Genomic DNA, 26,174 nt, shown 5'->3' on the forward strand with positions numbered 1-26,174 from the left:
TAATTTTACTTAGATCAATGAAGGGACTTAAAAGATATTAGAGATTTAGAGAAAGGCAGGAATAAAGGTGTTCAGAATATTTCATTCTGAACAAATTTGTCCAAAAAACCTTGCACTGGGGCTTAACAGAAGCTACAGAACATACACATTTGCCACTGATGGTAATTATATCCTGCTGTACATCTTACTGATCTTGACTGCATTTGTAAATGAATGGTGTAAACCAACCCATTTCTCTCTGAAGTCATTAACCACTTAAGACTGTTCAGAAAGCTACTGAAAGCCTTGCTAAGATTAAAAATAGAACGATTTCATATAATTTTCAGCATCAGTATAGAGGGTAAAAAACACTGAATGAAGGGTTAATTTGCACAAGTAAAGAAAGCCAAACAAGAGATGACACTTGGGCTATGAGACCATCTTCAGGCTGTGGAAAAAAACTAGAATATATTTTCTCATAGCCCTAAGAAGAGCTTACAGCTGAAATGTCTTCTCTAATCTTATTGTTTGTTTATAATCTGCATTTATTATCCCCTTTGCTTTTATTTTGCAGCTAACATCCTCCTGCAGGACCCTATTTGTCTCCAGATGTTGATCAGTATACATTCTTTTTGCTAAATGTCTTCTGGATCTAAAGCCCTTTTCATACTGGGATTTGGTAATCAAAACCTTTTCTATCTTCACTGTTGGGGCAAACCTCCTCCTGCAGGAACAAGAATTGATGGCACTCACTGGAGATACATGGCACGTGAGCACATGCCATGGAATTTCTTGTAGGAGGTTTTGCAAATGTGCTCCATTGTAACATTCTGGCTGGAGACAAAAAATGGAAAAATTCTAGTTCGTTCCACTCCCTCCCTTCCTGTGGTGTAAGTGCACTCTAAAGCAGACTCAATTTGATGGTTTATGAAATTGGATTTTGACTGCTGTAATTTCAGATACTTAATTACAATTACAAGCTCTGTCTTTAAAGAAACTGTAAGCCAGTAGAGTCACACAGTCAAAAAGGCTTCCTCCTGAATAAAGTGGTAAATTTAGCCTTGCCCAGAAATATTCACCTAGTAGTATCTTAGATGTCTTTGCTATTTATCACAGAAAATAGTCCTCAGGCTTGGAAGTACCCATGGAATCACAGAATGGTTTGGGTTGGAAGGGACCTTAAAGACCATCCAGTTCCACCCCCCTGCCATGGGCAGGGACACCTTCCACTATCCCAGGTTTGCTCCAAGCCCCGTCCAACCTGACCTTGGACACTTCCAGGGATGAAGCAGCCACAGCTTCTCTGGGCAACCTGTGCCAGGGCCTGCTCACCCTCACAGGGAAGGACTCCTTCCCAAAATCCCATCTAACCCTGCCCTCTGGCAGTGGGAAGCCACTGTCCCTTGTCCTGTCCCTCCAGCCCCCTGTCCCAAGTGCCTCTCCAGCTCTCTTGGAGCCCCTTTAGGCACTGGAAGGGGCTCTGAAGTCTCCCCTGAACCTTCTGCAGGTGAACACCCCCAGCTCTCCCAGCCTGTCTCCAGAGCAGAGGAGCTCCAGCCCTCAGAGCATCTCTGTGGCCTCCTCCAACAGCTCCACATCCTTCCTGTGCTGAGGATTCCAAACCTGGACACAGCAGCTGCAGGTGAGGGTCTCACCAGAGCAGAGCAGAGGGGAAGAATCCCCTCCCTCAACCTGCTGGTCAGGCTGTTCTTGATGCAGTTTTAGAAGGAGTCAATAAATTCCTCCTGGGACAAGCAGCATTTTGTTCAGTTTTATGTTGTCACCTGCCCTTCCATGACTGAGGAAGGAGGGTTTCAAGGCTGACCTTCAAATAACCCAGAGTTTGAAATCTCTTCACCGGAGGAAGAAGTTGATGAGCTGTGTTTTAACCCAAGAAGATACTCCATGCTAAACATGGCCATTCAGGGCCTCTTTTGATGATTCCTGAGTTATTGCTATGGATTGATGCAGAGCTAATCCCCCTCCCGAGTACAGTGTCTTCACAACACATTAAACCTCAATCAGCTCAAAGCAGTGATGATAGGGCAGATTGGGAAAATGCTTCAGCCCATGCACAGTAGAGTAAGAGAGTTCAGGACATTTCTTCCACTTGTGTCAGTAAAGCCTTAGAATTTTTGTCAACGCAGTAAATTTGCTCGGAGATTTGCAGGCATTTCTGGATCAGCACAAACCATGATCTGTAAGTAGTTCTATCAGTTATATCTGTATAGGGATGGATGAATCCTAACCCTGAAAAAAGGCTGGGGTTTAGTGATTAAAGGACAATTTATCTCAGGTCTAATATACCCAGGTATAAACATTGCCATTACTGATGCACAGCTGTATCTGACAGGAGATGCTCTCAGTGTAACTCCCAGGAAACCTTTTCTAACTCAGTCCTTTGTGAAACAGCCCAAAAGCAAAGATTAAAGAAATAAGAGGAGTAAGAGAAGCATGTATTGCCCTCTTTCTGAATCAAGTTTAGAGGGTCAGATGATTACCCTGAAAGATCATACAAAAAGTTTTTACTTCCTTTTTTTGCCTTCCAGAACTCCTGGACTCAAAACACTCTTCCAGAGAAAGTGCCACCTCTTTATCATTTTTGAACGAAATGTCATCTTGTATTTACCTTGTCTAATACCTCCAGACATTTCCTTCAGTCCTTTAGCATTCCATTAAATTTAGTAAGAGCTGTGAATGTAACCACCATGGTACTGTGTCTCATCTCTTTCCTAGACAAATCCTACAAATATGAAACAGGAAACATGCTTTCATAGATCCACGTTGTCATATTGAAACAGTTCACTGTTTTGATTAGGTTTTCCTCTAATTATTTTCCTAAGTCTAAATTTTGAAAGAAAAAAGATCATCCTGTTGTCAATGTGCTGCCCTCCTGCTTTGTAAGTGCCCAAGGTACAGACAGTCCTTTTGTTTGTTTGCAATATTCCTTACGTAATCTGTTTTAAAGAAATCAAATTTATGATTACATAAAGCTGTATCATAATTTTAATAATATTTAATGACAGCAAAGGAAAGAATAAAAAAGGTAAATTTATGGAGACTGTCAATATCAGCAGGTTCACAAGAGGATTAGAAAAACTCATGGACAGCAAGTCTGTAACCAGATACTAAAAGAACTGGGCAGAAATTAACCCTTCAGCATTCCTAACCCAAAAATCCTGGAGGAGAACAAGGGACAAGAGCAGCACACTATCCTTGAAGAGCATCTCATTTTCCTAGTGTCAAGACACAATATTGGGCTCAACGGATCATTAGTCTGAGCCAATAGGGCATTTCTTATGTTCTAGTGGAAAAGCTAATTTATCCCTTCTAAAAGCCAATTAGACACCATAAAAGACAGATATTATTATCAAGTTAGGACAATCTGTAAATGGAGATTCAAAGTTAGTAGCAGTTAGAGAAATGTAGCTCATGTTAATTGAATACTAATTATACGTGCAATTATTTTGGATCACACTGAGTAGTAAGATGTTGAGTCAGAATTTAGTGTTCAGTGGAAGTCCATCAGCTGAAAATTCAAACAAAGTGAAATGACTGGTTTCCCCTGTATCATTTTACACATATTTTCCTTCAGTTTTTCCTGTTGCATGATTCGAGTTCATCTACAAAACCTCCCTTCCATAATCTCTATTTCAAGGGCAATTCCAGTGAAGATGCAGAGGTGAAGAGCTGGTCCCTTTATACCTTGGAGGGTTGCAATGCAGAAAACACTTCTGATGTGGGAAATTCCTGAGGCAAACAGGGAAATGAGATTTATACCATCCTATTTCAGGTACTAATTCAGAGAACTACCTGAAATACATCCTCAAGTTCCCAACCCATCACTTAGAAAGGGTCAAAATGCTGTAATTTGTAGGGTGGTGTAAACAGCTTCATCAAAGTGCAAAGCTCTAGAAGCCTTAGAATATCAACTCTGGAGTAACAGGGCAACACAATTTGAATTTCATTATATGAATCTAAGCAAGTAAATTTCTGAGAAGCACCTACAAAAGGTGAAATAGGGAGTTATGCAGTAAACAATACAACCTTACAATCACTGCAAGTGAGAGAAGAAAAAAAGGGAAAGAAAGGTGGAGAGAGTGAAGGAAAGAAACAAAGAATACATTTGGTATCAGAAAATTCATCATATTTCTACTGTTCACGACTTTGTTGTTCTAATTTGTAACATTTCATGGAAGTTGGTTTAAAGGACAGTACTTTTCACCTTTGTCTTAACTAAATTTCTATGCCTGACAATCTAAATGGGATTTCACTTAAGAAAGTATTATTCTTTACACCTCTTGCTGCTATTTATGCTAATTTTTTTCATATTCTTAAATGGAAAAATATCAGGTCAATCTGTAACACAGCTATCCTAGAATTAACGCTGCATTTGCCAATTTGGCAACTTTTTCATATGTTTCATTGATCTACCTTTGTATCTGTGCAAAGAAAAATAAAAAGATGTAAAGGGTTTATTAAAAAAGAAATTCTTAGATCATGGAATATGGCATTATCATAACACAAAAGAAAATAGTTACCTAAGTGTTCAATGCTACAGAGGAGACCAGAGACAGCAAACAACAAAGAGATGTTTCAGAAGGGTGTTAATGCCAAACATTTCAGACGTTATTTTCAAACAGTTGCTTCCTCATTTCTGCTTCACCAGTAAAGCAAGAGCAGAAGTAATGAATCCAGTAATACAGTTTCAAGAGTCACATTGTCTAACTGGTCAGAAGAAAATGTCCCTAAGCAGCCAAAAATGAAGGTGGTAACCTTTTTTGTCTCCTGGTACCCATCATCTTCGAGCTGGACCAAGGGACACTTATGAGGAGATAATTTACCTGGTACAGCCTTGGTCCAGCAGAAAAGAAAATACAGTGACAGCAACACGTGCTCTGTTCCCAATACCAACTGTTCAAGTGCCAACATCAGGCAAGAGAGTCAGAGAAAGAGGAGAGAAGAATTACACCAGCCTTTCCATTATTTCCAAAGTCTATCTCATTAGCTGAATCTGCATACAAAGAAACAAATCTCAGGCAGAAACAAATCAGTAAATGACACTCTAAAGAATTAAAGGAGGATGAATTTACCATTTTTTGTTGCTACAGTGCCAACAGAGCCATTCAGCTGCTCTGCCCAGGACTGATGTCCCCTAATGAGATTGCCATTCAAGTCATTCTTTCTGTTTCTTTAAGGACTGGAATCAGAGCAGTCACACAAGCCTTTGGATTTTACCAGGCTCTGAAAGATTTGTTAAGAACTAACATTTCCAGATAAGAAGCCATCAGCTGGGTCCTTGAACACACTTAGAATCAATTACCAGGTGAGACTTCTATTTAATCCACACTAATGTGTGGGTTCTGCCTATCCATCCATCCATCCATCCATCTCCACAGTGTTTGTTCCAAATATAGAACACTTATATCTATTCTAAATAAGCATCTAACAGCAAGTCCATACCTGATTTCATTTACATTTCCTCCTGTTACAATTTAAAGCTTTTGCACAGTCCAACACCTTGACATGGAGTCAGTTATTAGCTAAGCCTGAAATTTCTCCATCAGAGCCCCCAGTTTGCAATTTGTGCAGAGGAAAGATCCTTCCATGCAGTTCAGTGGCGGATCAGTGAACAGCTTGTGATTCTCAGGCCATTTTTATTGAACGCTGAAATGCAGCAAAGTAGGTCAGCATCCTCCCCCCCACAAGGTTTACCAGCAAGCTCCCCAAGTGAAAGCTCAAACATTAGATCAAAGCCACACCTCAGACTGACACACTCCAGGATCCCTCTAGGATGTGCTTCCTCATGAAAAGCTCCTGTTTGGGTTCCACAGGAGCTTAAAGGCTGCACAAATGAAACAGCAACACTTCCTTGTTGTTGTACTTTACAGCTCCTCGAAACGCACTGTTATTCTCTCCCAAGACTGTAATTGAAAGTTATAAGTCATAAAAGCTGATTTATTCCTGCTGAAGGACTATTTAAAATGATCTGAACTAACTGAAATTTAAAGTTTAAAAACCACATCAATAGTTCTATCCTCAGCATTTGTTTAAAAGAGGTTTCGAACGGAGCAATATGATATAATTTAAAAACGAATTCAACAGTTGTTTTTTACTCCCTCAGAGAGCAGTTATTGCCTGTCATATAATTAAGTGACTATGCCAGTGACAGAATACACAAAGCAGCAGGGAGCACAGGAAAAGACTGAAGCTTCTTGCAGTCCATGAGCTTTCAGCTCACCACAATGAGAACAACCTGTCTGCTCTATTAGAGAGAGAATTAAAAGACATGATCAGAAAAAAACCCCAAGAAATCACCATGGAAACACTCTATCAGTATATTTCATTCTGGGTGTGATCAATCCAGATGATGCTCAGCAAATTTTCTGACAGGTTACAGAACATACTTTAACACTTTATCTCACATAAACATTTATTTAAAATCAATTAGTCAACTGAAAATAATAATATACCTTGAATAGCTACATTGAATGAATGAAAGATATTCATGTAGCTTCATTCCTCACCCAAGACTGTTGCATCAAGAATCCACCAACTCTATTCAAATCAGACTAATGTGTATGTGCAACTGTAGACACCTTTGAAATTTTTTGTCTTCAATTATCAGACACCACAAAAACTAAAAGGGAAAGGGAGGTTCTTCCTTAGACAGGAATAAAGTGAATGGGAAGTTTTGGATTATTGCATTTTGCTTCTGAAACAAATGTCCTTGGAAGTTATCGTTCTAAATATCTAGAACAAAATATGTTTAACCTTGCAACTAAAAATCCAGAAGTCTTCCCCCTGAGATACAGAACTGGCTTCAGCACACTGTATTTTGGATACCAGAGCAGCCAGGAACACTTCCAAGAATATCTATTCACCTGTCTCATCTCCACTGTCACTGATCTGGTGACACAACATTCTCCTTGCAAGCAATGCCACCAGAGATCACTGCCTGTGTTCAGAATAAAACTGCAAATCCGTCAGACTGAAACGTGCCAGCCAAAATATTTTCATCTCTAACTTTTTGAGAACACCTTATAAAATAAAATAATAATAAAAAAGGCAGCCCAGGACAAATTTCTTCCTCTAGTGGGGGACACTGTCTGAACAAGTGGCCTCCCCAGTACAGCCAGTCCATAAATCTGATTGAGTTCCCAGCAGCCCCACGACCACAGGCTGGGTGAGATGAGGGAATGGCCATGACCATGGGGATCTACAGGAGCTGTGGAGGAGACTGGTCCAGCTGAGAGCCAGCTCCAGTTTTTCTCACCATCTCCCACTTTGGGGCACCTTCAGAGAGGGTATTTACTCCTGTACTCTGTAAACAAATTTATTGACTTTTTTTTTTTTAAATCTATTGTTGAAAATTCCGAAGAAGCTTCATGAAAAAAAATGCCTTCAGAAGCTTAAGCTAAAATGGCAGAAGCCAAAACTGAAACCTCCAGCATAAAAGTTGTGTGAGCAAAGTTAATAACACGGTAACTGCTTCTTGAGAGTGAAGCAATTCTTCCTGAGCTTGCCAGGGGAGATAAGCACAGGCACAGAATACTAAACCCTGACATCAGCCTAATGGGGCCACCAAAGCCATTGGCACTCTCTGCATGTGGCCACGTCCTACTGTTGAGGTATCTGGAAACAGGAATATCTTTTGAAGAAACATATGGTTTATGACAGAAGTTAAGGTGCTTCCTCAGAGGTGAGCTGCTGTTCTATCACCTGTGATGAATTCCACCCTTCAGAACCCAGAACTAATTTGGGTCCTGTGACTCTTATTGCTGCAACGCTCCACACACGAAAACATTCTTCTGGAAGCTTCCAATTACCATGGAATTTTTCTTGTGGACTTTTTTTTTGGTACCACTGATTAAAGATAATCATGGGAAGAAAACTATGGCTACTAATTGTTGAAGTTGTATGGGAATATATTGAGATGATTATCGACTTAATGAAGCTGGCATTGAAATACATTTTCCTGATCTGCTTACTCTGTGTACTGTCTCCTAACTGGATAATACACTGTGATTTACTCAGCCTCAGTAAATAACAGACTGATCTCTCTTGTTTGCAAATGACAGCAAACACAGTTCCAGGAAAAATCATAAAACAAACAAGCACAACATGCAATGCAAGTATCAACCATTTCAGTCTCCGTGAAATTAAGCTTCCCCGAGAAATGCTTGTTTCAACACACTTAAACTTGATGCCAGTTTGTAATTACAAATCTCAGTCTGAACTATTTACTAATTAAATATAATATGGGGTGAAAATCTTAGATAAATGTCCTTTTCTCAAGTGCAAACCCACACGGATTGATTAACAAAGCTAAGCTGTGTGCACCTTCTGAGGAGGAAAAACTAAAATGATCAGTTCAAAAAGTCCACCCTTTCCCTAATTTCAGTCAAGATTACTATCCCTGAACAAATTTTTAAATGGATTTTTTCTTCATTTACTCTGTGTACTGAGAATGGCCTGTTTTCCATCGAATGAGCACAGAGGGAATACTGGTTTGGTTTGTTCCTGCCCCCCACCCAGTTTACCATGACTATTCAAAATTTTTTCTGTGGACACCCACTCTTTCACTTCATGTTTATATTCCAGCTTCACTTCTCATCTTCCTAATAGAAATCCTCCTTTCCAGGCTCTGGAAATTTGGTAGTATACACCTCAAACCACTTCTGATCTCCTGATGGATAGGAAAACCACTTTTTTGAAGAAAAACCAGGGAAGGGCCAGAGCCCTAGTTCTAGACTGCTCCTTGAGGGTTCCTAGAGTGAAGATGAAGTGTGAATCTAAAGCATCTAAAGGTGCCTCCCAGAGTTCATCAGGCAGCTGTGATCTTATGATCCAACTAACCAGGAATAGTTGTTCTTTAAACAAACTAAACATAGCATATATTACTCTTGTGGGACAAATGATCTGTCAGCAACAAACACGGATGAGTTAAAAAATTCATGTTGTTCTTAATTTGTACAGGGTATACAGAGGAAATTAACTCTTGAGTTCCACAGGCGATCAGTCTGTAGCAATTCTTGGCATAAATTTAAAATTAATTATGTTCTAAATGCTGCACACATATTAACTAATTAATCTCACAAAACGTGAAATAGATTTGTAGGCATTAGCATAGGCCCCGAAGCGTGAGATTTCATTACCTTTACCATTATTTCAGCTCTCACAAAGATAAGTGTTCGCAGCAACACAAAACGATCCGCAGGAAAAAGAGGTGGTTTACCTGCACCTGGAGCATTTGACTTGAAAACCTTCCAGGCACTGCAATATTCCACAGTTTGAGTGCAAACACACAAATGAACGTTTATGTAAATCTACCCAGACATTTCCTTTCTCTCGTTCACGATGCAGACACTGCTCAACAAAGCTTTTCTAATGCCACTGCAAATTCTGTCCCGATTACCAAGGCAAGAACTAATTTCTTGCTCAGTTTTCTTGCACTATTCTAAAATCATCAGGACATTTTCCTTCCTGGATTACTTCTGTTCCTTTATCCTGTACAGGTTTGACTAATTATATTTGACAATTCTATGCAAGTCTCTCCCTAATGGCATCATAGTATTTTTTGTTCTTATTTAAGGCACCTAATACTATCTTCACTCTCAACACTGTTACCTAATGGGCAGATGCCTTCATTATAAATAAAGCAATTAAAGTAGAGATTTCAAGTGACACAGTTCACTCCTGCTCAGTATTCTGAGTAGGAAAATAGTTTGCTCATTACAACACTTAGTTAGAAATGTTACACAGAAAATACAGATATCAAATCTTACAAGTCATTATGGAAATAAAACTCCTTCATGTAGGAGCTGTGGCTTGAATTTTATGAACGTATAAATCTAATTTCAGTTTTAAGCTGTTGATATTTGCAACAGAATTGTTTTCATCTTGGAACCTCGAAGGGAAGTCGAGAGGTTTGTAAAAATGTGAAAGACCCTGAAAATTTATAATGCACCACTGAGAATACAGCCAAGTGACTGTGTCATAAATGCCTTCAAACCCAACCGTGTTGCTTTGCTTGCCTGCTCAGCAACTCTTTCAAAGAACATTGCAAATAGCAACCAGGTTACCTTGCAAAAACTGTTTATTCAGTTAAACAATGCTTAATTAAAATATGGGGTTTTAATCTTCAGAGATCAGATCCCATAAATATTTACACAAATAAATGCAGTAAGTTCATCCCATGCTTAAAGAGAAGAACGTGGTTTAGCACTGATCCATTGAAACAACATGCAGGCAAAATGGCTCAAGGACTCATTAAGTGCTCAAGTATCCCAATAAAATAAGAAAACCCTTCCCTGAGAATCAGAGTTTTCAAAATAATTAAAAAATTAAATTACCTTACCCTACATCCCTATTGATTTTGCTAAGTTATACCAATAAAGCAGCAGATGAAGGAGAACTACAAGGTACTACACCAGAACTTCCAAATAACAAGCTGGTATTAAGAGAACCACATTTTCACAAATTAAGATGCAGAATAATGAGATAGATTTGGACTTTGAGTAATTTTGGGGTAAAAATAAACATTACACGCAAATGGTCAGTTCAGAGTTTGGCAAAGTTAATTCTGGACAATTCTGGTCCTGCTATAATTGGCTGATGTTGAAAGATTAAATTGTGATATGGCAATGCACAAAGCAGTGTTTATCTGCTCCTAAAAATTGCACAAGGTTGAAAGGAAAACCAAACGTTAACTAGTGTGAAACACTACAGGGTTTTGAAAAGAATAACATCAGCCATTCACACTCCAAAACTGCTCAGGACAGCTCTGACTCACATCAGGAGGCAACCAGCTCTTCCCTTCAGGTTTAGTTCTGGTTTGAGCTGTTCTAGAAAGGTTTCCATTTTTGCTCTCTTTGGTCTCGCTGCATTCACCGAGGTTAAAATGCTACTGACACCACAAAACTGAGGCTGACTCAGATGACTTCAGTTCTTCACTTCCCTGGGGCTCTGCTGCTGTCCCAGGTCACAACAGGGGCTGGGGAGGTGACACTTCCCTGCTCTGCTATTGCTGTTTCCCCTCCTGACCAAACTGCAGCCCCTGCAGAGCTCCCCCCTCCACTTCATGGCTGGCACAGCACAGGGTAAAATTCTCTGGAATGGTTAAAAGATTAAAGTACAAAGAGCTTCTTAAGTGTGACTGCATTAAAGGGGTAGGAACTGTTGGAACAGAAGGTAAATGTCAAAGCGAGAGGGTGCACCCTCAAAGCTCACTCAGTGCTCTACACTTAAAAATGCAAATTTAAAAAACTTATTAAAATACTAGATTTTATATTAGCATTTGTAAAGCACAAGCTCAGAGTCCCTTTCATAATTCTGGTAAATCCCTTTTGCAGTTTAATAAAAGAAGATATTCAACATTTGCATCGAGTAACGACCCAGTGGACCTTTTTTTTTTTTTTTAAAAAGTCTGAGAGTGAGGAAAAACCTCAACCCTACGGAAAGTACGACCCTGTGGAAAGTACTTTGATGTCATACAAAGGAAAGATTTATTACTGTGTTATTTCAGAGGTGTACATTAAGCATTAGGAAATTTAAAAACCAAGATTATTAGCAAATCACCTGGCAGCTAGCTGGGTAGCTTGGATTTGTTGTTATACTGTTTAACCATATATATATATATATAAAACACACTGCAGCACATACATTGTGCTGCCTTTGCTTCTGGTATAAAACAATCCACCTGTGCCATCTAATACAAACCTACCAAAAGAACAAAAATCTACTGCATTTGATGGAAATGCGTATTTTAGTACAGAAATGATTAAAATTCTCACCTACCAGTAACAGAATGTGTTGGAGCAGATTAAGTGAATATCCCATTGGGTGCTGCAGGCTTCAGAGGAGTTGACAGCACTCAGAGACCCCATAATTCCCTGCAATCTCCCAGTGAGAAAAAGAGAACTCTAAAAAGTGTTCCTCAATCAGAAATTTTCCTGCCGATGAAATAATTTTGCTTAAATAATTCAAAAAATGCAGGCACGATGTTCAGATTCTTTATTCATCCAGTTTCACCTCTGAAGGTTTCATGAGAGAAGGGTGTATTTTGCACACCAGTTTTTCCACTTCATGCCCGGTTTTTATGTTTTTTTTTTTTTCCACTCAGGAATTGGTTCCTGAATAAATGTGGCTTCCCAAAGAGACAAGAGGATGACAACTGAAATGGTACCTTTATGAATCTTGATTAGTGAACCTTCAGCACCATAAAGTCTTTTATTTAGTGAAATTAGCACTGACAGCTATGGATTAAAAGCTATCAGGCATTAAAATATTAAACCGCCACTTCTCTTAATATTTCACTGAAACAAGATGATTTGGCCAACTCCCTGTTTTTATTAAATTATGAGTGACATTTTAGTTTATTTCTTGTATTGGAACACTTAACTCATCAGCGTACAACAAAGACCTTATTTACAGGATTTCTGCAAGGTATTTTCACTTTCTGCTAAAACAACATAAAAATTCTTTAAAAATAAATTAATTTACCCTTCAAATAATGCTGTTAAAAACATAGTTGGGTGTAGTCAGTACCAGATCTAGGTCCCAGCAAAGCAGCTGCACAATATTCTCTGCTCACACCCTCTTGCTGTGCACCCTCAGCCTCTAGTTAGCAGTTATTTATCATCTCCCTCACTGCAGCAGGTTTTTAACTACATATGCATGCAGACAAATCCATCTCTTTGAAAATACAGCTTGAATTGTTCATAATTACGCTAAATGCGAATGAATTATTGATGGACACACAGAGGCAAAGATGTGAGGGCAGATATTTAGTTTAGAAATTGGTTTTTTGTGGTAAATACTGCACCAGTTACACAAGTTGAGATCAGTTCTGTGAAAGCACTGACTACAGAAAGGATCAAGAACTGAGAATTTTCAAGTTTCTTCCACAAACCTCCTGACATGTTAGATTTGGGACAGGGAGAGTTTTTGCCAGCTTCTACAGTTTTATGAGATGCTTCATGTTAGTGGAAACTCCATAGAGTTAACCTGAGAGCCTGGGAAAATCAGCATTTCTCCCCTTGTACCTCAGCACTCGATGGAGCATCCAACAATTCCCTCTCTCCCCTTATTTTGCAAGACAAATCATCTTCAATTTCACTTCAGCATGTTTATGCACATATGATCTATTTTGCCCCCAAATACTTCCCTGTAAACCAGCTTACCCCTGTGATGATAAAAACAGGCTTGGAAGGTGGGAGAAGATGAGGGTTGTTTATTGGATATCAGGTCTGGTAATAGAACAGCCTTTCAAGATTCGAGATTTATCCTAAGCGGCTGCCTCACTCCTGAACCAAAATAATGTCAGACTCCAGAATAATGATTTTCACTCTAAAGCAGTTGGAAGAAAAGCCAAAAAAAAATTTAAAAAAAGCTGGTTGGATATGCATATTAATACTACATTCAATTAGTTGCCCAATTATTCTCTTTGATACTGAAATACTCCATAAAAATGTACAGCAAAACAGCATTTTTAAATCCACACTACTACTACCACTACTACCTGATTTGATCAATGGTTTTTATAAACGCTGGTGAAACAGCAAGAATTTGAGCTCTGGAGCAGGAAGATGAGCTGCAAACTTGGGGAAATGGTTGTTCTGGGGCAAAAGTTATGGAGGAAATAAGACTTGGGACAGCAGAAACTCTGGAATAACATTACCAAAGGACAATGTTTAAAAGTGGGAGCCTCCACCTATCTTTTGCCCCCTCAAGGCAGGAAATTTCTCCATTCTTTTTTTGCCACAGTCCCAGTTAAAACAATAGTAAGGACACTTGATGGAAACATCCAATATTGACTGCATATGATGGAAATTACTGACATTTTCTCTCTTGATCATAACATTTCTGCTAAGTTGTGAAAAATATGAATAATGATATAAATACATTAAAATGAAATGTACATAGAATTTTAAAAGCGCATTATGAGGCTGTTGCTGCAATATCTGTTGGGTAAACAGAAAATGCAGCTGTCTAACAACAGCCATTGAGATGTGTAAGTATCCCAATAAACTCTGTTTCTGGTTGCTGCTAAGGCCAGTTTCAGTTCCCATGGAAACAGATGATGGATTGCCAAAAATGAGATTTGATGTTTTAAAATAATCAGTGATTTGAACTAGTGATTACTATGAAAGTGTTGCACTCTTCTTGCAGTGAAGAGGCATTATGCAGGGAGCAGGGAGAGAACACATGGCAGCTGGCAGACAGCAGCAGAGTTGTTAAAATTCTTGCAAATGGTCTTGGCTGCTGAATCAAACAGCAAATGTGGTTTCTTGAAAAATCATTGAATAAAATCTAGCAAAACCCCCGTTTTATATAGTGAAGAGCCTTTGAGGTTTTGGAGAAAAACACATAAAAAGTTGTTGTACAGAGCTGAGTTTCAGTGCTTTCAAGTGCTTTTCCTAAATAAGGTCTCACTTATACCTGTATTTTGAGAATTCAAGGAGCCAGGAACACACAAGCTAGAAATTGCTTGATATTCCTTCTCCTGCTTTTGGAGCTGTGAATTCATTTGTCAATGAGACATTAGGTTCTGATCCTACGAAGAGGCCACATCAAACAAAAATAAAGGGCTGGCAGAGTTCAGTTTTCCAGGAACTGGAGGGCAGTGCCAGAGGTGACAACTGCCTGCAGGGATCAGTGGGAATACAGGGAGAGGGAGTTTGGATTGAGAAGGTCAGTAAGATTTTTGGGGGAAGAAACTAAAGAGTGAGGGCCACACACTCTCAGGACACTGGGCACTCCTGAGAGGTGAGGGGAAGCTGCAGAGACCAGACCACTGTCCTCCCAGCTCCTCCTCACCCACACTCTCCTTCTCCAAGGATCTGCCATCCTTTCCTTGGGCCATGCCATCTTCCAAGCTCCCCTCTGTCTTTCCTTTCCTCCATCAGGGTTAAACACCCCCATCCATCCTTCTCTCAGTATTCCTGACTTCACACACAAACCTGTCCTGGCTCAGCCGTGTTTCCTTCCCCTCTGGGTGACAGCAGGTACCAGCCAGGTGGAAAGGGAGGGAAGGCACAGTTTTCCTCCAGCATTTCCATTGCTTATCCTTTCCCCTTGCCCCTGCTGTGATGAAAAGCAGACTGATCTGTTCTACTCTCTCCCCACCCAACTGGCAGGAATTTAGAGAGAAAGGCAAAGAGAGTGAAGCTGAGCAAGCAAGTGATGGCTGTGGTGACCCCAGTAAACAGTTGCCTTGTTTGCCTGTGTCTAGAATTGGTCCTTTCATGTAAAACAACAGATTTGTGTAATATATGAAAATAGCCAGAGGCAAGTATTAATAAATAAAAGGCAGCACTAACATGCAGCAGACAAACAGATTTCATGTGAATATTGGCAGAGTTCAACTGTTTTCTCACTTCTAATTGCAAGATGCCTTTGTAAAGTTTCGCCAGAGCCAGAAATCCCTCCTCTCATACAGACCAGACAGACCCACGAAACATCAGAGAGCACATTTACAACACATTTAAATTCATTTGGAACCTGTTCCACGAAGGCCAAACACAAACCAGCTGAAGACTCCACTCACAACCAGGGATAAACCACAGGGCAGGCTGCCAGATCCCTCCTTCTCTGCAGCACTAATGAAATGGAAGGGCTGCTTCCCATTTGCTCCCATGTACCAAATTCTTTAAATTCCAGTTGAATACTGTTAACAAAGTAGACTTGATGCAAATCAACCACAAAAGCCACACTACATCCCCAGAGTGCCAAGTTCTGTGGGTTTGGGGTTTTTTTTTTTCCCTTTCCTGAATCACACAGCAGCTTTCACTGTGAAAGTAAATCTGCCAAAATCATAGAGCTTTTAAAGTGTTCTATGTAAACCTGGATCATAAAGTTACAAACTTACATGTCTTAACACCTTTGTACATCATATAAAAATCCACCAGAATCACAAGGAAAGACAGATTTTGTCCTTTTCTGCACAGAAAGAAAATGAACAATCCTTTGTAGCACCCGGCCACAAGTACTGACAGATACATTTTACTTCAGTGAGTTTTGATTAATAAAAGTTAATTGGTAAACATAAGACATTACCTTCTGCTATATTTGATAAGTCACAAGCATTTTGCATCTATTTCCATAAAAATAGAGATACGTGAGGGGCCACAGGAGATAAACTGTTCCCAGGGATTTGTGAACAATTGCCACTTTTTAAGCATAAAGCAATAGTTTTCTTTTGCATATTTGCTCTTAAGAATGCCTGCGACACTTTTAAATATTCTTATCTTGGCTGCATATTAAAATATTTCCATTTGGAGACAAAGCAGTTCAAAGATTGACAGAAAAATGGTTTCCCACAAAAGCCCATTAGTTATTAGAGGATTATTCATGATTTGTCCCTAATAGCATATTTAGTTCTGATTAGAAAATGCAGCAGATGCAAAAAGTGAGCCCCAAAGTACGATGACAGTGAGCCTTCATATTTACTCACCTCTAAATGGGAGATGATTTTTAGAAAACAGTGTATAGTTCACTTTCAAAGAGTAACGTTATTAACACTTCTTTCATAGTCCATATTTTCTCTCTCCAAGTACATTTGTCCCCAGAAAGCAACAAAGTCATAAATCAGTTTCTACTGCAAGCTGTGATAAGTAAATCATACTTAGAGCAAAAAGGTTTCCTTCCAGTGACACTTCCATTCCCTTTGTTTTACAAATTCCAAATCTATGATTAATAAGCGTAGTGGCATATAAAATGATTTTGTTCTTTATATGTGATCATCATAGGAAAAACAATATCCAGCAGTCAGATTTTCCTCTTAGACAGTGATCTTTGAAGTTTTATTGAAATTTACAGCTGTTGAAGATTGTGCTGAAAGATACTGGGAGCAGCTGAGGCCCATTAAAGCACAATATTAGTTCCAAGCAGCCACTTTTTTTCTAGCAAAAAATATGGATTTTACAGTGCAGCAGCTTCCCCTGGCTTATGAAAAAAATATATATTAAAAAAAAACCCTCTGTGGTTTGTGGCCCAAACTTGTAATGAAACATATTGGTCAAATCCCAAAGTGTGCCTCTCATCTCATCAGCCAGAGTGTCTCACCTGGGAGGAATCCACTTCCAAATGAGCCTTGCTAAAAGGCATGTTCTTGGCAGTCAGTTGTTTTCTGCTGTCTCTCTTCCACCTAAACTGGGCTGTGTTGCTCCCACACTCTCTGCACTCAGCATGCCACGGTCCCCAAATACGACCTCAATCTTCCTCTTGCTCCCCTCTCCTCAAACCAACGCACAAAATATCGCCCTAAAAGTTGAGAAAGGCGTATCTGAAACCTACATTTAAAACCTGTGGCAAACAAATTATGTGTGGAGAGGAAGACGGCGAGGGTGAATCTCGACAAGTCAAACAGCTTTAGAAAATAATCCTGGGATTTGCTTACCCTGAGGTGTTCCCGTTATCCTCTGCTGAACACAGCAGACAATAATACTCACACCAGCCCACTGACAGCATCAGGGCTGCTCAAACTTCAAGAGATGATGGGAGATTTCCCTACAGCCCTTCATAAGCATATGGGCCTTGGGGAGAGCAGCAAAACTCGATGTAAGATGATTCCCAGCGTTGCCTTTTCCCTCAGACTGAAATTACTCAGCGCAGCAGTTTGGTTGGATAAATGAATTAAGGGGTAGCAATGAATTTCAGTTTGAGGAAATAATTTAATTCCACCAAATATTCTTCTTTTTCAGGTACTGACTTCGAAATTAATGTGGAGCCTGTAAAAGGTATGGGCAGGTAAAAACAATATTACAGGGGGGTTTGTCACATCTGCTGCTGAGAGGTGTCACTCCTGTAATGTCAGCAGACAAGAGAACTGCAAAACTTTTTATCTTTTAAATTACTGCTCAGCTAATACATTGCAGAGTTGACAGTCTCTGAATTTATTGTTCAGTAATGATAATCATCACAATCTTAATGAAAGTATTTTCCAGTGTGTGTGAAAAGTAATTATGTGCAACTGGCACACGTTGTGTGACAGGCTGGTGTTCGTGGAGAAATGCTTTGTGCCACCAGAACTGCTCACAGAAAAATGAAGTGGTGTTTGTTCTAAAGTGAAAAATATATACATGGCACATTAAGTCAGCTGCTCTCATCAAAGCAAAACCTAATCTAATGCTAGCATCAGCCCAAAATCTGATGTATTATTCCTGGATATTGTAATTTTTCTCATTTTTTAAAGTCTATTTAGCTACAGCTACCTTTTTTTTTTTTTTTCTTGAGGCTGCCATTAAGAGATTTTGATCTCAGTGCAAAAACCAGGTATTAACTCACATGTACCTCAAGACAATGCAATTCCTCGTCCCTTTCCAGTGCTTTGAAGTGCATTTGTGAAGTGTTTTGGTTCATGGACAGTTAACTAAGTGATTAAATGCCCATCCAGCCAAAAGGGACACCCCAGAAGTGCCTTTATATGCCAAAAAAATGAACTTTCCTGTTTTGTGTCAGACACAATCCCACTAACAAAAGACATGACTTAATATTCATCTAGCTGCAGCTTACTTGGGTTAAAAATAGTGTCACTGTAAGGACGCTAATGAAGATGATAACAATGTCTGCACAGAAGAGAGAAGAAACCCAGAATAAATGAATTGATGGTCAGAGTGAACCCTTTCAGTGAAAAGTGCTTCACTTAGAAAACAGGTACAAAAATCCTCTCAGAGTACTGAGAATTTAATTCCTCTGTACCACAACTGAAAGGCAAGTGCAGACCTTGGCGGTGCCACTGTCCTTTGTGCCTCTCCGAGGTACTGAACGTGCTCGTGTAAAGGAAGTTAAATGTGCTCTGCTTTCCAGGCTGGTGAAGTACAAGCCAGGCAAGGCAAGCTGAATACTTGACAAGCCAGAGCAGCAGTTCCTTTTGATGCAGTCACCTTTAGAGAGGCTACTGCTTTGGGTAAGATGTGCAGGGAAACAGGGAAATCATCCCATCAGTCAAGACCCTGGGTAACGGTGCAGCTGCAATTCCACATTAGTCTAACAGTGCATTTGGCAAACATCAATCTCTCCAGGTGTAATGCAAAGTGTTTTCTAAAGTTTCTTGGGGAATGTAAAATAATAATAAACTTGTCAAACCCTAATTCCGCTCCTTGCTCATTCTCTCTTGTTCTTGATCGTTTGGTCTTCTCTCTGATTCTCCACTTCACACTTTTCTAGCATGTACACATCTATTTCCTTCTAGAAACAGCCCTTGACAATACCAAGCTGAAGCTTTGGTGACAGATAATGCATAAAAGCCAAAATCAATATACACACACACTGTACTAAGTGGTGGTGGGACGACAACAGAGACTTTTAGGACTTAAATTTTTAAATACACACCCTCACATCCCTCTGGCTCTGCTGCAGATTTGTTAGTTGCCTTAAGTCATAAACTATAACAACGATCCCATGAGTATGTGCAGGCCATTTGCTTCACATTCATATATTATACAGGGATTTGTTGACTTTACATACCCACTCATTTTAGAGGAACTTGTCATCCCATTCTTTTTTTTATCTTGTGGTTTTAACAAAATATTACCAACACCACTAAAATGGGAACTAATACATAGTTATCTGCTGCAAAATCCCACCACGAGTAACACTAGCAGTTAAATTCAACAGAATATACAGTTTGAAAAAAATTGCCAATGTCTCAAAGGAAACTTTCTGCCAGAAAATGTCACAGCCATGCATACTCACAGAGTAAAAGTTACCATTCTGACTAAAAAAAAAAAGGTGAGATCAAAGCTATCCACTGAAGCTTTTTTTTCTCCCCAACCCAATTGAAAAGGGGGAAAGGAGAGGGAAATGGACAGGGCAAGGGGTAAATAGTTATAAACTAGAAGAGGATAGATAAAGGAGAGAAATTTTTCATGACTGAGTGTGGTGAGGCCCTGGCACAGGTTACCCAGAGATGTGGTGGATGCCCCATCCCCAGAAACATTCAAAGCCAGGCTGGACATGGCTCTGAGCAACCTACTGTAGTTGCAGATGTCACTGCTCATTGCAGGGGGTGAGACTAGGTGACTTTAAAGTCCCTTCCAACCCCAAACTATTCTATGATCTGGCTTGAAGTGGCAACTGTGATAACATGTATGATAATTACAAGAAAACACAAAGCAAAATAAAAGACTTATTTGACGTATTGTAAAGAACACTTTAAAAAATGCATATAGTGATACCATAGTTTTGGACAATTCAGCAGTTCTGTTATCTTGGCTCCCCAAAAATACACCACTTCTGGCATGCTGAACATCTGGCAGAACCCCTCCCTGTAAGTGCCCTAAATACCTGTACGTGGTGAAGGAGAACGACATCAGCATTCACTGCCTTCAACCTGGTAGGGAAACCCTTCTGCAGAGCCAATTAAGTGACATTCCTTGAAACATCTTCAGGATTTATTTTTTTCTCAGAACTGTTTTGTGTGTGTTACTTTTGATCTTTTGTATCTCTCATATAAGGACAACTCAGCACACGCTCTGTTCCCACATCAGTGAAATGAATCCCTTCCAGTGGTGACAGCAGCTCTGTGTACAGCATCAGGAGCACTTTTATAGCATAAAAATGGTGCAGGGTTAAGTGGGTGCACATTAAGGCTTTGCATGAGTAAGACTTCACCAACTGTTTGAATGAATTCTACCAAACCCACCACTCCTGTCCCCGTTTTTATGTCCTCGGTCCACGAACGCTGACAGTGCTGTCACTTAAAAATCATTGTTACAGTTGACACACAACGTTATGGCTGATTGATTGAGCCAAATCATTGTAAGCTTGTTTAAGAACATTAAAAAAGCTTTATATTGATTTAGTAATATAAGGTACTTTTAATCAGATTAAAGAGCATCATAGGAGGTGGCTGTATCAATGTCCCTCATCAGTTCAGCAGGAGATCCAGTCAGATTGATGCATCAGCCTAACTGGATCACTGGCTAAACAGATCAGTTAAATTGATACATTTCTTTGTGTGCAAAGAACAAGTTAAATGCACAACTTGCTCCACTTTCCATGAGATATCTGTACATTTCTGACTTCTTTCTGCATCCTCTCCGTGCCTCAGGTTTCCCATATTTACTTCCTGAATTTCACACACAGCAAGATGTGAGTGGATGCTCTCTGGTTTTTCCAATGCCTTGAGACCTACTGCACACAGAGTGCTCTGATGATTGGTATGTGTAACTGTCACTCCTGAACTTACCAGGTTTATTATCTGACATACATCAAACTTCCAACAAGGGTCAAACTTTCAGCACGTGCACTCCCACTAAAAAAGTACTCAGGAATTCCTACATAGGCCAGACAAATGTCTCCAAGCTCCTTCTTGACAAAATTTCTGACCAGGGGAATAAAATTTATATGGAAGCCCTGCTCCAGAGCAGTGTTACAGTTCTCTCCTTTGTGAGCATCTGCCCACTCCAACAGTTCCAAGTGATCCCACCCCAACAATCCCAACAGGGCAGGAATAAGAGTAAAGCACAGCAGATGAAAAAATAGGATATTTATATCAACAAATATAGGACATACATTTCTCTACTTGCAACTTTCCCAACTGGAAGAGAACTCAGGCAAACCTCATTTTCAGACACCTCATGCCTGCCTTGGTCACTCCACTCTGCTCCCCTCTAAGGGTGCCCAAGAAACTCTCGGATAGCGGCACAACAAGGCTGTGTCACCATCTGCGAATTGATTTGTGTATTCTCAGCACTGACAAAAGGAAATTTGTGATGTGGCACAAGTGGAGGAAGTAGATTCTTAATGGTTAATAACTCAGGATTTGTCACTTAGCTCTCTTGGAGAGATTGCCCAGGAACCCATTGTTTCATCTTCCAGCTGTTTCCCATCAAATTACTATTAAATTATTCATAAATTATTACATAGTTTCTTCACATCCCTGCAATACTAATTTTCACAGTTTCAAAGTGCCTGTAATACCAGCTTTCAGGTTTAAAAAATGCACATAAGCAACAGTAAAATACACTGTGCAAATTAACAAAATTCAAATCCAAGAAGACTTTTCCCTTTTTAATATAAACTCTAAAGACTCAGTACTCGTGGAACACAGCAATATCCCGTTACCATCATCTGCTAGCACATCTATCCCTCTGAACACATGAAAACACAATACAGAAATAACCAGCAACATTCTTGGCATTTCAACAGTTTTCCAATAAATGAGACAAGATTTAATCTGCATTTTTTAATGTTACAGCCAAGCCCTTTAGTCTCTGTGCAGGTGAAGACATGGGATGGCTTCATAACTGTTTCAGAAAAGGATAAATAAGCACACCTTGAGATAAAATCAAAGTGCAAGTATTGTGTCATTAGTGGGTGAGCTGCTAATTAGTCCAAAACAACTAAAATTGTCATCGTAGGCTAAAAAACAACAACAAAAAAAAATCAATATTTAGAATTGTTTTTATGAGGAAAATAGCACTAAGCATAAATCTGGAAAAACAAAAAAAAAAACAACCACGGATTCACAGATTTAAAAAGAAAAATCTCAGTATTCATTAAGTTAGTCCACTCAAGTAAACGTAATTGAGAGAGGAGCATTTCCTTTTCCAGAATGTACCCTGAACATGAATAGCGTGAAGGAAGCACAGACATTCTGTATATCCAGCCCCTTATGCTGCACCAGGACCATTAAAACCACATGAATTATTTTGTCAAACTGCTTCAGAAGTTCAGAGACGGTCTTAAAATAGTAATTTATCTCCAACTTGGTACGAACGAGGCTACTTTATTCTCTTTAAACCTTAATTAGTGTACTCAAAATGTAAGTTGTGTTATCAAATACAATTAATCATCTTTCAGGGTGGGTGTACTTTGAGCTTTAAATTGACTTACATTCTGCTGCTCGGGATAATCTTGTGCCCATCTCTAAACCACGTCACTTGGGGTCTGGGGTGGCTGAGGATGCGTGGGAAGTTCAGAACTGCAGCTTGTCCTTCAGTCACTGTTTTTCTCTGGTCTGTGTCCATGAAGTCCCCCATGTCTGCAAATTAAAAAAATGATACTCAGAGTCCTGGAAGTTCTTGTTCTCTCCCCCCATTTCTCTTCAGTGGGCAGAGAAAGAACCGAGCTTCCAGCAGCCACTGGCACTGCTATAATTAGTCAACAGGACACAAGAGATCGTGGGACAGTTTTGATGTTGATTTATACATAGTTAGATAAACATAAGGCATGAAGGAAACCCAAGTGCTGCTGGAGCATCCATCAGCAGTCCTGAACGGTCCCCAGTGCTCTCTGGCAATAACTGAGTGGTTTTAGCTGGAAGTGACATTTTAATGGAGGTTTGGTTGGTTGGGGTTGTTGTTTTTTTTTCAGGTAAGTTCCTGCAATGCAAAGGAATGCTCCTGGTCTATATGAATTTACCAATTTTTTGGTGATTTTTTTTTTTTTAAATCCATTGCTATAGAAAAAACAGACAAGCAGCTCTATCACTGAAGTCAAGGCAATGGATAGTCAGACCTATGCAAGGTCCAAATGGACTCCAAAATAACAAGGCCCCAGTCGTGTTGGGAGCTGTCAGTTCTGGCACTACACTCTGATTTCAGTAGTGCCTGTGGATCTCCAACATTTACAAAAGCATCCCCAGTCTTAGAGAGCAGTTTTTAACAAAAAATTTAATGGAAGAAAGGAATCTACCACTGCTGACCCTCTGCCTCTGAAGGTTTTATTTCACAGACAAGTTCAGATAGCTGAGGAGTCCCTGAAAAAAATTCAGAGAGAACGTTTTCTTCTTGTTTTTCTTTTGCCTCTTGTATCTCATTCTTAGCCATTAAAATAAAAACAGGGCTGTAGGCTCTTACTTCTTCACCCTCCAAAGAACTTCTATGCATTTTAATTTGATTTAAACTAAGGAACTGACAGACACACACACACACACAGAGAACTATTCTTGCTTCTGTCAGTGAATTCCCTTTTTTTTTTAAAGGACCACAGGGTTCTCTCCAAGTTCTGTGCAGCAGAGAGGGATGTGAAGGACTTAGGAAAGAGAAGACTGCTGTCAGGTCTGTGAATGGCAGGAGATGAGAAGAGACAGAACAAGAGCAGAAATTAAAAACACATGGTATTTTAAAGAAGCTTTAATCATCTTTGTGATTTTCAAGTTATTTATTCAGAGATAATCAGCATTGTACTTCCTCTGTTGCTCCATATTCCTCACAACTGTAATCAGATCAGCTACTTGAAAAGAAGTTTCAAACCGCGTAGGTGGATCTAATTAACTTCACTGTCATATGATTATTTTAGTTTTCACAATCCGGGAGTTTTAAAGCCCATTCTGTAATTAAGATTTACTCAGCAGTTTTCTCTCAAATATCTGTTCCCATTCAGTTAAGCAATATGTTAGCATGTGTTGAGAATATTTTTTAAATTATTGAACACCTTCCCTGCTACTTCAGATATCTGGGACAAGGAAAATACCTCAGATCTTTCTCAGTGCACATTATAATTATACCTTTCAATTCTTCACTTGAGATCTTGAGTTGAAGTGTACTGGGAAGCATCCTCTATCCACTGGCAAAAATATATCATTTCCTGTGAATCCTTATGAGTAAAATGTCTAAAATACAACTCCCTGTAAGTCTTGATGAATGGCTAAGATGATTTTAGGAGTCCCTTGGAATATTGCTTTCTGATATGTTTTCAAGAACAACCAAAAAGTAACGTATGATAAAATACCAGGAACTTCATTCACACAGCCTCAATTTAGATCAAAAATGTCAAAAGACAGAAAACAACCACATGGTATCAGCAGCTACGCTGGGTGAAGGAGGAAGAGGATATTTAAAACTTGTGGAACACTTCAATCCACAGGAATAAAGTGCAAATCTGACTGGCAATTTCACTGTAGAAGCCACATATGTCACTACAGGCTCAAGACCAAAGGGTTTCCAAGCCATATAAGACCTGGTTTGCTTTGTCTCGATGTATTTATCAGTAAAAATAAATAAATAGACTACTTAGTTCAGACAGAGAATTAAGGATGAGCTTTTTAGCCTTGTTCAGCAATGCAGAACTACAAATTAAATGGTGGTGGGGGGTGGAACTTAAACTGAAGAAAAGCGAACAATTGCATTTCTTTCTCTCTCCAGAACAACCAACCACACACACAAACCCACCAGGAGAAACAAACCACTTCACTGCAAATCTTACTCTCATTCAGAAGGGAATAAAGCTGTGGTTTCAGGAGACAGAATTCTTCAGCAGCAGCATCAAGGTGAAGTATTCCTGTGTCTCCTCCTCACTGTTCCCACAGGTACTTCCTCGGGAATTGCTCCCTCTGCTCTGTCAGTACAACTGCTTGTGCAGCTGGGTAGGGAACTGAACGGGGAGGGGGGGGTGAAGAACTGCTTTAACAACCTGGCAAAATAATTGTTACTTTTTTTTTTTTAAATTTTGGAGAAGTTTCCCAGTCCACAGCTGCACAAACAAGTTTTCCTGCTGGGCCTAAAGGGATCGTGTGCTACACTGCAGTGTAAGAGCGGGAACGATCGGTGGGATGGAGGAGGAAATGGGTACATTTTTCTTTGGTGCTGCTGCCAAAGCCTTTGTCCCCTGAAACCACCCCTGGAGACGCAACTCCAGAAGCATCCAGGCTCCTCTAACAGCTCAGAGCTGCACAACAAGAAGCATCTCACCCTCACCTTCCCCTGCTCACCTGGCTCGTCACCCCACACCTGACTCAAGAGTTCTGTTCACTCACAACAGCTTTCAGTAGACCCTCTGTGACCTGACAGAATTCACTGAAAATGAAGGAGAATGTTTGGAAAAGTACTTGGCAAGGGTGTGACACACATCAGGGTGAGCACAAGGTCACTGCACAGCAGGGGCATAAGGGTTGGTAGAAGTCAGGGAAGGAAACCCCCAGTTTAGCAAGAGTTTATTTTTACTTTAGCTCCCAGTAGCTCCAAAACAATAGGGAGATCAAACATCAAGTTACTGATATTACTGACGTTACAGATATAGTAACATAACCTACTGTAATTCAGTAAACTGATGAACATGATAGCAAAACTTACATAATACCATTTGCAGTCGGTTTTATCTTAAAACACAGGAAATTCCATGTAATTTCCCTCATTGACATACTGATTAACTTGAATCAGTTCCTTCAAATTGGGTTTCTAATAAATAATTCAATTTCTCTAAATTCCACTTATCAAGTGACATTTACTGCAACTGAATTTCCAGTC

The 26,174-nt window shown here is 39.7% G+C and overlaps 1 protein-coding gene across 2 annotated transcripts in view; it reads right to left on the reverse strand.

The window, feature by feature from the left end:
• Positions 1 to 26,174, reverse strand: part of SDK1 (sidekick cell adhesion molecule 1) — a 390,932-nt gene that overhangs the window by 251,650 nt on the left and 113,108 nt on the right. For both annotated transcript variants that reach the window (XM_050317843.1, XM_050317842.1), the window contains exon 5: positions 22,822 to 22,969. In XM_050317843.1, coding sequence (XP_050173800.1) covers positions 22,822 to 22,969 — 148 coding nt within the window. The remainder of the gene's footprint in view (positions 1 to 22,821; positions 22,970 to 26,174) is intronic.

This window comes from Myiozetetes cayanensis, unplaced genomic scaffold, assembly GCF_022539395.1.
Source record: "Myiozetetes cayanensis isolate MyiCay16 unplaced genomic scaffold, myiCay2020 scf20-37, whole genome shotgun sequence".
Lineage (NCBI taxonomy): Eukaryota > Metazoa > Chordata > Aves > Passeriformes > Tyrannidae > Myiozetetes > Myiozetetes cayanensis.